At 43.3% G+C, this 13,681-nt stretch overlaps 1 protein-coding gene across 4 annotated transcripts in view; it reads right to left on the bottom strand.

Moving 5' to 3' along the window:
* Positions 1-637: 637 nt before the first annotated feature.
* Positions 638-13,681, bottom strand: part of PROX1 (prospero homeobox 1) — a 59,008-nt gene continuing 45,964 nt past the window's right edge. For 2 of the 4 annotated variants that reach the window (XM_045298062.1, XM_045298061.1), the window contains exon 5: positions 638-5,983. In XM_045298062.1, the coding sequence (XP_045153997.1) occupies positions 5,795-5,983 (189 nt within the window). In that variant the 3' untranslated portion in view covers positions 638-5,794. The remainder of the gene's footprint in view (positions 5,984-13,681) is intronic. The other 2 variants (XM_004699887.3, XM_045298063.1) reach the window with 1 other exon arrangement.

The raw sequence follows: 13,681 nt of genomic DNA, 5'->3' as shown, positions 1-13,681 counted from the left end.
TTACATCTTTTTGTTTTTTAAATGAGTGAGTTACAAGCCTTGATGGTCCTCTCTCTCACATCTCCCTGCCATCGGGAGATTCTGACTCCCAGCGACCCTATAGGATGGGGGAGAACTGGCCCTGTGGGTTTCTGAGACTGTAACTCGTTAGGGGAGTAGAAAACCTCATCTGTTCTCTCACTGAATGCCTGGTGGTTTCAAACTTCTGACCTTGTGGTGAGCAGCCCAATGCATAACCACTGTGCTACCAGCGCTGCACAGGGCTCCCGCCTTGGTGGTAGGCTTGTATCATTAAGAATTGTAATGAAAGGAAAACTGCATAATTGAAGCAACAGTCGCAACCAGCTTTTGGCCTATGATTGAACACAGGTCCCCAAATGAAGTGCCACACGTTTCCCAAATGAAGCAAAACAAACACAAAAGAATCAAACGGCACTGAGCTTGTAATGTATATTTTATTTTGCACAAGCTTGCATATATACTGCACATACATTCAGTTTAAGAGAAGATGGAAGGCACACAAGGCAATTGGACTACTGTATCCTTTAAGTGGTACAAAGCAAAAAGGTAAAAGTTTGGAGAGTATACAAAAGCTTAAAACACACGAAGTAGAACCCCGCCCCCACCCCCACCCCGACCCTAACAACTCTCTTTTTTTTTCCTGTTTTAAAATTTAGTAGCTGCCAAACTAAATTTTGTACTTTGACTTGAAAATTAATTGTCTACTGCACCTTTTTATTTTCTTTTTAATATGGACAGGGAGTTTCATTTTTTTTATCATATCAATATTACAGTACATCCTTGGTAATACAAAATTGTACACCTTCATCAAATAAATTAGGATAAATTAAACCAATAAATTATGCAAAGTCTTCAGAACAATAGACAACAACAAAAATCCACAATTGAAATCGCTTCTAGCTAAAAAAAAAAAAAGAAAATCAAAAATTGACTTTATCAGTTGAGTTATTGTACTATATTCAATCAAAGGGTCTTACAAAAAAGAGCTTAATAATGCTATTTACAACATATTGCTAAATAACATAAAGGCAGTGTTTTATCACGGTTTGTAACTATATACATATGAGAAATGGCTGGGAAGTATTGGGGAAACTGCAATCTTTCATTCTTTTGGTAGTACTGAGACCAACCCCAAATACTTTTTCCCCTCCTCATTCTAATTTGGAAGTGGTCAGATACTATTTTAGGATGCTTTCTCTCTCCCGGATAGAGGAATTGAGTATGCACAAAATACAAAATGAACACGGTTTCACAAAAGGCGGCCAGCCTGTTTGCCTTTTCAGATCCTGCCTATGCATTTTAGGGGGGATCTGATTTGAGAGAAGGCTCAGTTGACAAGATTCAAAGTCCTGATGTTTCCAAGGTATGTGATATTCTGAAAAGAATACTTATACGAAGCTACAAAAGGTTAAATACCAGTTTGGGTCCCAGCTTTAAAAGTGAACATTTCAACTGCAGTTTAATAGGTGGTTTACAACCAACCATTCTCCAGAAAACGGTATTTCCTTCTACCTTATCTTTAAGTGCAATATAGTAACTGCTAACTCAGATCAACCAGTTACTTTTTTTTTAAGGGGAGCTTTTTGAAAACAATGCTGTTTGAAATTTGCAAACACAGTTTGTACCAGAAGGAAGCGTGTGTACAATTCACACCAATGAATGTCATATACGTGGCAAAGACAGGCTGCTCTGTCCTCAAATGTACAGTGATTCTTCCAAAGGGTCCATAAACCACTTTTTCTTTAATGGAATTTGGATGGCTCTTGGGAAGAAGGCATCCTATTTTTTAAGCCCCCAAATCTTTAGCTTTATGACTTAATGTTAACCACTGGGAGGCGAGATGGGGGAGGGAAGAGGGATTACTTATTAAACATGTCTTCATGTACACAGAAAAGAAAGTTCATAAATTTACAGAAACTGCATTGCCCTTGCCCTTGACATCTGATGAAAGAGACTGTTATCTTTTAAAAGTAAAGAGCAGGATTTCAAGAATGCTTTCAACTGTCTATACAGTCACTGTAGTGCTCCTAATAAATTCAACAGATGCTGTGAGAATGTAGTTATTTATTAAAGTCTCATGTCTTACCTAACAACAGCCATGAGGTTACATATTTACATCACTCTATAAAAGTTCCCCTCTTGGTGTAGTGTTGTTGTCTTGTTTTTGTTTTTCTCTTGTTTTGTCTTTAGATTTTTAAAAATGATCTTCACCCACATCCCTAGTACAGTAACAAAGATTCTGCAAACAGAAAACACTTTAATTAAATAATACTCAGAGGCACAAAGCAAACCTTGGGAATATGTGGGTGAACATATCCTTAAATAATGACTATATTCTAACATCTTCCACATGTCTCACCATTTAATGTGAAATGGCCCCATTAAACAGCCAGAGATACAGTAAGAATGAAATGTTTTGTTGTTGCAAATAGAACATCTTTTTCACAAAACAACAAATGTTTAAAGTAAGTTCTTAAATCTAGATAGGAAAAGGTAAGCTTTCCACTTCACACGCATATATTTATGTATATTTTACATGTGTGGATATATGTGCCTGTGCACATATATCTGCACACATATATAGCACATGGTATGAAATATTGCTTCTATACTACTTTTCATTAGGCTAAGAAAACACAAGATTTGCACCACAGTTACAAAAAATTGGCTTCTACAAGAATTTTCAAAACTTGAATGCTGCTCAAACAATTTAAGGAAAAAAATAATTTGCGGTATCAAACTGTGCTAAAAATTCTCTTCTTCAAAAATGTATTCTCCCACTTTGTTTTTTGTTGTTTTTTTAAAAAGACACAAAATATGCATAGCTATCAACATTATGTCAAACAGCCAGGAAAAAAAACCAACCTAGTGTTTATTGCAGCTGTATAATTGAAACTAAAGTCAAAAAGATGAAGTTGAAAGCCACAGAAGGCACAAGAACAATGGTACTCCTGGGGGATGAAACAACAACAACAATTGGTATTTTTGAAGGATTTAAGAATATCCACTCCCCCCCACTGGTGCAGGTTAGGTCTAGGCACAGACTACACTCTCAAGATGCAAAAATAATTTAGTGCTAGAAGAAAAGAAGTGGTAATGTGGTATTTCCATATGGATTGTAGGGTCCCCCCTCTGTGTAAACTGTCTCTCACCTGTCACCCTCTCATGAGAGAAAGTTTGCCTTCCTCCAAGTAGCCAATTGTCCTTTGAAGAGGGTTCAGTTAACATTGGAAGGACAGTGCCTTGTTTCTTAACTATGAATTTACTAGGTGTTTGGAGAGACGGGCTTTTGCCATAACATGATGTACTGGGGAGGCGCAAGAACTCTTGTTTGTAAAAGGGGACAACCCACCTAAAAGCAGCGTGATGGCCATCTAGTTTCAGAACAAAGATGTGTTTGTTCAGATGATGCAGTTTCTACTCTGCGATGATCTCTCTACCTCGGCGAACATGGAGAGGATATTATCAGTAGATAAGGGTGTCGTTGCCATTTGGTTGTGAACACATACCCTTTGCTTCATTTGCCTGTTTAAATTAGAAATGCGGGGGCAGGGGGATCTAATACTCAAAATCCAAATTAATTCTGGAATCAATATTGAATGTGCCTCAGATCAAGAAGATCCCTGTCAATCTGTCTACACAGGCGAGTACGGGCCGGCTTAGCCTTTCACTTTGCAGATGAGGACCCAGGGCTGATAAGACAAACCCCGAACGGCAAAGATCCAAGTGTGGGACTGAGATTGACCACCACAATGAGGCTGCTCTCTGCACCTGAAGTCGAGAGTGGGACCACAAGTTATGATGGCTTCCAAATTTTGCACTTCCTGGTTTTATCCTATGTTTTTAAAAAAACTCGTATTCCAATGTACTGTGTATCTTTTTCTTAAGCAACAGGAATAATCGGCTCTAAGGACTGTGTGTGCGTGGTGTGGGAGAGCAGGAGCTGGGAGATCTTATAGGCTGAGGTCAAGAGTGAAGCAGTTGGAGCCCCAGCCCATGCCATTGCCTGCTCGGTCCTCACGGTGAGAGGCGACCAGGCTCCCGAATGATGACAGGGCATTACAGGACTGCACCATTTAATTTGAAGTCAGCAGGTTTTAAGGCTTTGTGCTGACAATAATTGTATTCATACATTCCTGTCTATCAGCAGAATTTGTAAATGATGTTAAATTACCAAGAGTGGGTCAGCTTCTTAGTCACATGGGTCAACTTGCATTCTCCAAAGTCAAATTGGCATTAAAAAAAATACTCACAAGAAAAGAAAAAGTATTTATGTTCTCTGTGATGTAAATTCCCAATTTGTTTCTGTGTCATTTTTTAAAGGGAAAGTGTTATCAAATTACCTGAGGGGAGGGGCTTACAACGCTATCAAAATGAACAATGAATTCTTACTGCATCTACACGCAAAAGAAACAAAACAAAGACAAGTGCTCATTGCCCGAAGATGGTTTTTAACAGCAGGTATGGGACGTCACCTTTGACAAACTGGAGAAGGGAGAAAAAAGGAGGAGAATCATTGAAGAAAGCAGAAATGCTGCTAATTTCTCAGGTGTGCAGAAATTGCGGTTTTTGGACTCACTGCACATTGTCCTATGCTAGCCAGACTGCTCACATTTGGTCAATTTTAGCTTCTGAATTAGAAGAGACTTTATCTATCACTCAAAAACGCTGTATCTAAAATGAAGAAACAATTAGACTGTCACCACTTTGAATGTCCAACAGGGTGCTGTGGGATCGTTTCTGAAAAGTAGGTCATTGGCATATGTGCTCCTCTGAGGAGGTGAAGATCAAGTTAGCCAACAGCTGTCAGCAAACTTCTAGTGGAGGCAGGAATGGCCTGATCGAGATGGGATTATCCGTTATACCTTGTTGTAGAAAGGCATTCAGAAAATAGTGTTTGAGGGGGGACAATAGTGTCACACATGACAAGGAAGTAAAAATCCTTTCAAACATATGGGCAGAGTGGCATATGAGTAAGCTTTACTATCTGAAGCGAAGAGGAAAGTAAGAACACAACAGTGTAGGGGTTTTCTCCGTGAAGAATGATACAGGCCAATTTAGAGGGGTGGCTAGAAGACCACACAGGAATTTTCCGTCTCCGTTGGGAAGAGCCAGCGCTGCGCACCACCACTTTGCTTCCATAACAAACTGATACTTTTTGGGGGTGTCTGCCGTTTCTCTCCGGGCACACTTTGTGGGTAGTGGTTTGTTTTTTTCTCTGTTTGAATTTGGTCCTCTGGGAAGGGAGTGGTTCAGCTGCTATTAGTATTACTTTCACACAGGCAAGAAAAGTCCACTTACTGAGTCTACACTAAGTGAAACAATGAAGTCCATGAAGTCGTTCCATTGACTTTTCTGTCTTTCATAGCAGTCAAATGATGAGACACACGGCTGCTGAATGGTGTTGTCATTGGGTTCCCCTCGGCTAACTGCCATTTGCAATCCGCCATCCCTCAAGCAGAGGTGTCGTTCACCAATGCCTTCCTTGCTAATGTAGACTTTGCACACATCAACATTCCTGTTCCCTGAAAGTTAACCCTATTTTAAGTCCCAAACGTTAAGAGCCTTGGGCAAAAATAAACTATATATTCCCCCTGCAATGGAAAACAAAAGAAATGAGAGAAAGATGGAGAGGAGGAATTACCAGCTGAGTTCATCACATATCCATGCCTCCCATACACATATATATGAAATCACAATTTAGACACATATAACTTAGATATCCAAAGGGGACCGTTACTATTCATACATTCAAAGAGAGTTGCTGAAGTTTCTACTCATGAAGCAGCTCTTGTAGGCAGTTTGGGGATTTGAAAATCTCAGGGACTTCACTATCCAGCTTGCAGATGACCTTGTAGATGGCCTTCTTCCAGGAAGGATCGACATCTTTGCCTGCGATAATGGCATTGAAAAACTCCCGTAATGTGATCTGCGCAACTTCCAGGAATCTCTCTGGAACCTGCTGATACAAGGAGACAATGGCATTAATAAAGTTTTCAGTTTCAAGTCTCCTGGTTTTCAAAGGAAACTGAGCTAAGTTCTTCGTTTCAGAGAGGGCTTACATGGCACCTGCGTTTTCTAAAAGTGGCTGCCTCATTCGCTTAGGTAAAGTTGTTATATATAGCAGCACCCTAACGCGGAGTTGACAGCTTTGTGGGGTTTCAGAAAGAGGCCTGTGCAGAAGACTCACACAGACCCACGGAAAAGCGGGGTGTCTGCTGTGTCTGTTGGGCTAAACTAAAGGATAATGTGACTGCTGGGTGTATCGCTTTATTGTATGCGGTGTGTTCCAGAAGAAAGCCTCCACATAATTTTTCCAGAATTCGAATTGGATTTTCGTTCTTACTTAAATGATGGAAACAAAATGTGCTCTCACAAGTGAAACAACAAATCGTTCTATTTCAACATAATATAAAATCACACTTTGAATTTTTGAAACAAACCAACAAACAACTTTCTAAATATCTGTTTCCAGGATCCTAGAATTATTGTCTTAAATGCAAACTGTGTCTTCAAGTAGCCCACACTGTAAGGTGCTCTCCTTGTGATAAAGGAGTAAGATAAAGCTGTTAATAACTCAGTCACAAAATACAGCTTGGTACCAAATCCTAAAATTCTAAATCAGGAACAACTTTATCTAAAGTTCAGACAGTTCCACGAGAGTGCTAAAAAATACTAAGTAGCATTTACTGAGTGCTTTCTGCATGTCAGGCGCACAACTGAGTACTGAGCACGTTATGTCATTCAATTCTCCCAGCATCTCTATAAGGTCAGTTCTATTACTACCCCCGTTTAACAATGAGAACATGGAGGCTCTGGAAGATCAAGGGAATTGTTCCAGGTGATGATCTTCCAAGATAACACTCCCCAAGCATTCCTTTTAGAATCCCAGTTTGCTAAGTCTTTTCTTCCACAGCAACTTGTGTTCTCTTGTTTAGTTCATGGTTTTGGCCTTCTAACTAAAGAACGTCGTAGCTACTGATACATTCACGTGGGTATTCTTGGTCAGTTATTCAGAGTAAAGCAAGGCCTATCTTTCCACACATCAAGATAATAGATTTGGAGAATCCCTTCATAACTCATATTTTTGCAAGTACACCATGACACTTGATAGATTTATCTTGGTGGGGGTACATTAGCAATGTTTTATTTTTTACACTAAGTGCAGAGACATGCAAAAAAAAAAGTCCTTGAATTGAACGGGTAAACACATCTATACTGGGACAAATTTTCATCTCAGTTCCAACCCTCAGCTTAGCCAAGCCAAAGGGAGATCCTTCCATGTTTAACATGTTCCTGTTCTGTTCTTCTCACCAGATAACTCCGCCTTTCACCTTTAAGACTAGACAGAAACGGCCATTCCAAAGCCTTGGTAACTCCGCCCCAAGGGAGTGTTACCCACTACGACGAACGGAACTCCAGAGGCATGAGGTGACATTTCTTCCTCCTAAGGGAGCACTTGTGAGGGCGAGAACCTGGCTAGGGACCAAGCAGGTCGTGCAATGATCCACCGGAACTACTTGGTGTGGGTGCTGCTAGCTAAAAGCTTTCATGAAATGTGGTTTTGTTGGTGTTTTGACTTCCGGTAACTAGCATTACCTTGCTCACTGCCATCGAGTCCATGCGAACTCATTGGGAGCCCCCTGTGGGTGGCCGAGACAGTAACTATTCGCGGGAGGAGAAAGCCCAGTTTTTCTCCTGCGGACGGCTGGTGGTTTCAAACTGCCGACCATGTGGATCGCTGCCCAACGTGTAACCATTACACCGCCAGGGCTTCAGCTTTACGTTGTTGACTCCTTTTTTGCTGGGCATTGAGGGGGCGGGGGAGTTATGTGTCAGATCATTAATTCTGTATTATGAGTTAAAGTACTTATCAAACCCTCCAGAAGCGTGGTTTTACTGGCCACTGGCGACAGAGTCCCAGGGAGGGTCTGTGATCCTTGAGCCTGTCCTGGTAGGACACTTGGAGGGCAGAGCGCATGTGCAGCTGCTGCACAGGAAGTCAGAGAAGCCAGAGGCCCCACACATTGGAAGGACACCCCCCTGGCCCTGGGAGGCCTGGGGCACCGGGGGACAAAGGAACAGGGGCATTGTTTGAAACTGTAGGAGGGGGGCCATATATTTAGAACATCTCGACACTAGAGAAAGGAAGAAAGCATAGTTCTAGGATTTGCCTGAGAACAAATGCAGGTGAATTCACTGGCAGCCTCCACAACGTTGATGACCACGCGTGCTCACGGTTCTTAGGGTGTTCTGTGCTGTTTGAAACATTCATTTACTGTGATAATTCTCGTAGGCTATCCCGTGACATATTTTTATTTGTATCTTGGTGCTATTTACCTTTTCACTTGCTTAATTTCCATGACCGTATCCTGTGTCTGTAAGTAAGAGACCACTCTCTCCATTCTGTGCTGTCCCCACCACGCCCAGCAAAGGACCCCCTTCGTTGCCCTGATTGTTGTTGCCAGCTGCCACTGGACTGGCTCACAGCAGCACCAGAATGAAGTGTTGCCCAGCCCCGCACCGTTCCCATGATCAGCTGTACACTGGGTGCTGTCAACCACAGGGAAAACCCTTTGGCTGAGTTTTAAAAGTAGGTCACCAGACCTTTCTTCCTAGCTTCCTAGACCTTCATTAGTCTGGAATGCCAATGAAGCCTGTTTAGCATCTCAGCAACTCACAAGCCTTTTCTGACAGATAGTGCCGGTTGTGCATGAGGGGCTGAAAAACAAACCCGCTGTCCTCAGTCCGTTCTGACTCACCGTGACCCTATAGGGTAGGGCAGAACTGCCCCACATGGGTTGTTGAGACTTCGACACTCAACAGGAGTAGGATGCCTCATCTCTCCCCCCAGGAGCAGCTGGTGGCTTTGAACTGTTGACCTTCCAGTCAGCAGCTCTGCAAGTAACCGCTACATCACCAGGGCTCCTGTACAGGAGGTTGATTGGCTAGAAATTAAACCAGGTCTCCAAATGGAAGGGAGAGTTTCACCCCTTGTCCATCTTTTGCATACTCACTAGGTATGCAGTTCATAATGCAATTTTGCTTTCTGCTTTACTGTAGAATACAACAGAGTCACGTGGTGCTATTATTTGTGTCACCAGGGCAGTACCTCATGGTGCCATCACCTCCACGGACCTCCTCCAGCACCAGGCAACACAGAACCTTAGTAATACCTGTGACCAGTTTTAGTCATCGAATAAGATGTGGTATAGTTATACATTGCTTAAAGGTAATATTTATTATATTATTTGAATATTATCAACAAAATTGTTTTGTAATGATACGCATTAGTAGTTAAAACATTTCAAGTCATGGAACAGATGTTTGAAAACTCTTTTTCTCCTTCTTTTCCTTGAATTATAATTTGATCCTCAAAAATGTATTGATATAGGTTCACAAGTACTAATTAGCATAATGTTGTAGCTGAAATATTAGATATGTGGACAAAATCATAAACACTGACGATAACAAAAATGTTACTTAAAGCCTCATAGAAACTGGGTAATAGTGACAGCTCCAACTGGAGCGATGGAAAGTTCAGGAAATAAAGAAGCACAGCGTTTGAGCCTGCAGTCCTGCTGTTGCTGTTAGGTGCCAAGACTCACCGTGACCCTGTGTTCAACAGCACGAAACATGGCCCAGCCCTGCTCCACCTGCACAATGGTGGTTTGAGCCCAGTCTTTTAGCCGCTGTGCCAACCCAGCGCACTGAGGGCCTTCATTGGTGCTCCCCTCTACTTGACCAAGCATGGCACCCTTCCTTCTCCAGGGACTGGAGTTATTCATATACCTTGTAAGTTTATTCATACATGGAAGTGGGGCTTACAAAAGAATTTTTGTTGTTATAACTGCAGGGATCGTTTTATGAAAAATAATACATGTCTGCTGAAACCCTGTGCAAACATTCACAAGCAGACACTTTGATGTCACTCCCTCTGATAGTGTCACCTAGTGTGGTCCAGAGTCCAGTCACTCAGTAGTGATGCTAATGGAATCCCTTGACTCACATATATCCCTCACCCCCATTTCAGTACTTGAAAGAAGGATATTTCAAATAACGATCACATGTGACTGAGTTTAAAGAGCTGGAGCTGATCCCCGAATTCAACCACTGCATGTCAGCAGGCGCTACTCATAGGAGGCGTCACATCCTGGTAAGCTGCGGGCTTGTGACTGAGAACACTGCACAGAGAAGCTGTGATTGGCGCGCACCTTCAAGTCAATTTTGACTCAGAGAGACTCTATAGGACAGAGCTGCTCTATAGGGTTTCTGGTGCTGTAACACGGACTGCTAAAAGGATAGGCCTATTTGTTTTAAAAGCTCGGCCAGAGGGCTCCTAGAGACAGACTAGGATGGTGAGGCTTGCCATACATACATTGGACGTGTTGTCAGGAGAAGGACATCGTGTTTGGTAAAGTGGAGGGGCAGAGTATGAGTCGGAGTAGACTCAATGGCACCTCACAACAATAACAACAACTGTTTACAGAAGCAGATAATCAGGTCTTTTTTTCCAGAAGAACCTTTGAGTGGGCTTGAACCACCAACCTTTAGCAACAGGGTGTTGGATTACCGCCCCATCAGGGCTCCTCACTGAGGAGCTGGTGGTGATAACATAAATGGGAGTGGCCTAAAGAGTCCCAGCAGGAGGCTTGGGCTAGCAGGTTTTGGGTGGGAAGGGATTAACTTTTTCTGAATAAATGGAATGATTTGCTTATGTACTCGAGCGAGTCCCTTGAAGCAATAGTCAGGCAATGAACTGGGCATCTTTTCAGCCTGAAACACCTCATCTTTTTTGGTCGCTACAAAAGAAGTATACCAGGGGGCTTCAAAACAGGAATTAAAAGATCATGTAATTTTCCACGATAAAATTTTGAAGCTCCCCACACATGTTTCAGAGCAGCTGATCCTCTAAGAGGTTGCCAATGTACTCCATCCATGGGCAGAAAGATTACCCATGGAACAATGGAAAGAAAGACCTTGCCCTCTATGCTTGAAAATACTCCCAACTCCATTTAACAAAGATGACCCTCTTTTTTTTTTTGAGAGGGCTGGTCTCAGAATTTAGGATCAGACGATTTAGGTCCATATTTTTCTGCACCTCTTCACACCTAATGGCTTTCCAATCACTAATAAACATCTGCAGAAAATCCCTTAGTGACAAGTAATCCCTTATCTAGGTTTCTTTTAATAGAACCCAATGATCTGCAGCATGAACCCTCCGGTATCTATCTCCTCAGCATCAGGTGGCAACAGTCAATCAAGTCCCTGGAATGCAAGACAATACTGGCTGGTGGGGGGGTAGTGCGGGTAAGGGGGAGGGAGGACATGCCTTTGGACATGCCACAGGGCAAAAAACACAAAAGGCTTCCAAAGACTCTGGCTTGAACTTTGAAGCTATTGTGGGCGCTGCTTTGTTGAAGGTTCTTCAGGAGAGAGTGGAAACTTTGTGTGGATAACCACACTTCACTATGGGAGCCTCTCCTTATGTGGGGTTGTCTCTCTTTACTGTGATGCTTGGAGGGCGGTCTCAGTGTCTTGAGGGCACTGAAAGATGCTGGTGACTTTGAACCAGGCTGGCTGTGGGCATCAACCAACTGCATCACTGTTCCGTGTGCTTGTGCCTCCTCAGAGGGGAGGATGCCCAGAGGATGCCAATGGAATGGGAGAAATGGGAGAGGTCTTCAAGTCACAGTGGGTGCTGTGTGGTTATTTTTCCTTCTTTTTATTGTTGTTGTTGTTGTCATTAGAATGAGTGGCAAAGACACTTGTTTGTTGTTGCCCTTCTTCTTCCTCCTCTTCCCAGTTGCTTTACCTTCAAGGATGATTTGTTTTATTAAACTGACAGTCCCTAGCCTCTGCAGTACATAATAAAAGCCTGACATAGCAGGCTGCCTGCCTTCTGTGTCCTGCAGATACTCATCATAAGTGTCAGGACATACCAAGGTTAGCGGTCACTGCAAGTGTGCTTGCCGGCCCAAACCTTGCCAAACGCACTTGGCAGCTGAATGAATGTCACAGAGAATAGAAGGGAATTACAAAGGTTAAAAAGAAGACAGCCTCTCCTATTTTCTGGAGACAGAGCAGCTGATTTTTCACACCTCTGAGATAACCATAAGCCCATCCATTCGCTGGCTTCTTGCAAGGGGAGGAGGCAGGGGACCTAAGCAGTGCCCCTTTCACACTACTGGGTGGACACCCCTACATCCGTGGTCCCCATGAGAAAGCAGCCTTCTGGCCTAATTCCATTGGTGCAGTAATATTTGCCAAAATGGATGGAGAATGAGACAGAGATAGACCTCTTGCTCTAGTTCCTCACCAATAGCCAAAGATTCAAATGATGTAGCTGCCTTATCAATAGATTGCCATCTTATTAAGAGTCCATCTTTTCTGTGTATCTTGTATCTTTGCAGTGTGTCTCCATCTCCCCCACCTCACCACTTTCCCCCCACCCCTCAACCTCCTTCACCCGGGCAATTGAAAAAGGAAACACGTGCAGCAGGGGCAGCTAACTGATAAAAAGTAAAATCCGGGCTGGCATTTGGGTGAATTCGTTTGTGTGGGGGTCTCCTTTCTTCCTCCACCTCCCCTTCGTCCTCTTTTTTTCTTTAATACTATAAAAGGGCAATAAAATGCTGACTGTGAGAAGACAATGTCAAGGAGAAAAGGGTATTGGTATTTTGGATACTCTTCACTGCTCGCCTTGGAGAGAGAGTTATTCTTGTCACAAACCCTTTTGTCTGCATCTGCTGACTGCTTGCCTGTAGCCAGCAGCATACTTTAACTGTTTTGTCACCTCCTAACATCACATGCATCAGCTGTTGGGCTTTTGTTACGGGTATTGTAGAACTAATCCGCTGTGGCTGTTCTACTGTGCAGTAAATAAAACAGAAACGGGCTTCTCAGACAATTCTGCATGAATATTTCAGATGGCTTTTACAACTCCGATTCACAAAATCAAATAAATAAATAACTCCTCTAGCACACCCCTCCCCTCCCAATCCCCCCACCCCCACCCCCCTCACACACACTTTGGGAAACACTGCTCAATGGGGTTGCCAAGATTGTAAATCTTGGCTGGAACAGACAGTCTTGTCTTTCCCTATATTCTCCCTCCGAGTGGCTGATGGGTTTGATAGCTCCGTGCTGGAAAAGAAGTCTGCTTCCGCTCAATATCGTTGGCCCGAAACATCCGGATGCACACGTGTTGGGTGAAGAAATAGGCCAAGATGCAGAAAACCAAGATGGCGCCCTCTTGAACCGCTTCCTCTTGCCCAGGTTGAGAAAATGCCAGCTAGAGGCTGGGGCTTGTGAGGAGATCTCGTCTGCGCTCTGCAGCAACCAGCACCTGGTGGAGTTAGACCTAACAGGCAACGCCCTGGAGGACGTGGGGCTGAGGCTGCTGTGCCAAGGCTTGAAGCACCCGATGTGCCGGCTGCAGACCTTGTGGTAAGTTGGTGGTGGGGCCGACAGCCATGACAAATCCACTCGTGCTGAGTGAGCTGGGCGTGGGGTGCGGGCACCAAAGTGGACCCACTGAGGAAAAAGGTGGAACACAACTCAAAATCATTAAAGAAGCCAGGCTTAGTGGTCTGGTCGGATTGAGACTGGTGGAACCCTCAAGCTTAGACCCTTAGTCACCCTTTAATCCTGGAGCTGA

The sequence above is a fragment of the Echinops telfairi genome, unplaced genomic scaffold (assembly GCF_000313985.2).
Source record: "Echinops telfairi isolate 266 unplaced genomic scaffold, ASM31398v2 ScPeMD7_7424;HRSCAF=8462, whole genome shotgun sequence".
Lineage (NCBI taxonomy): Eukaryota > Metazoa > Chordata > Mammalia > Afrosoricida > Tenrecidae > Echinops > Echinops telfairi.
This window is presented reverse-complemented; position numbering and strand designations above follow the sequence as displayed.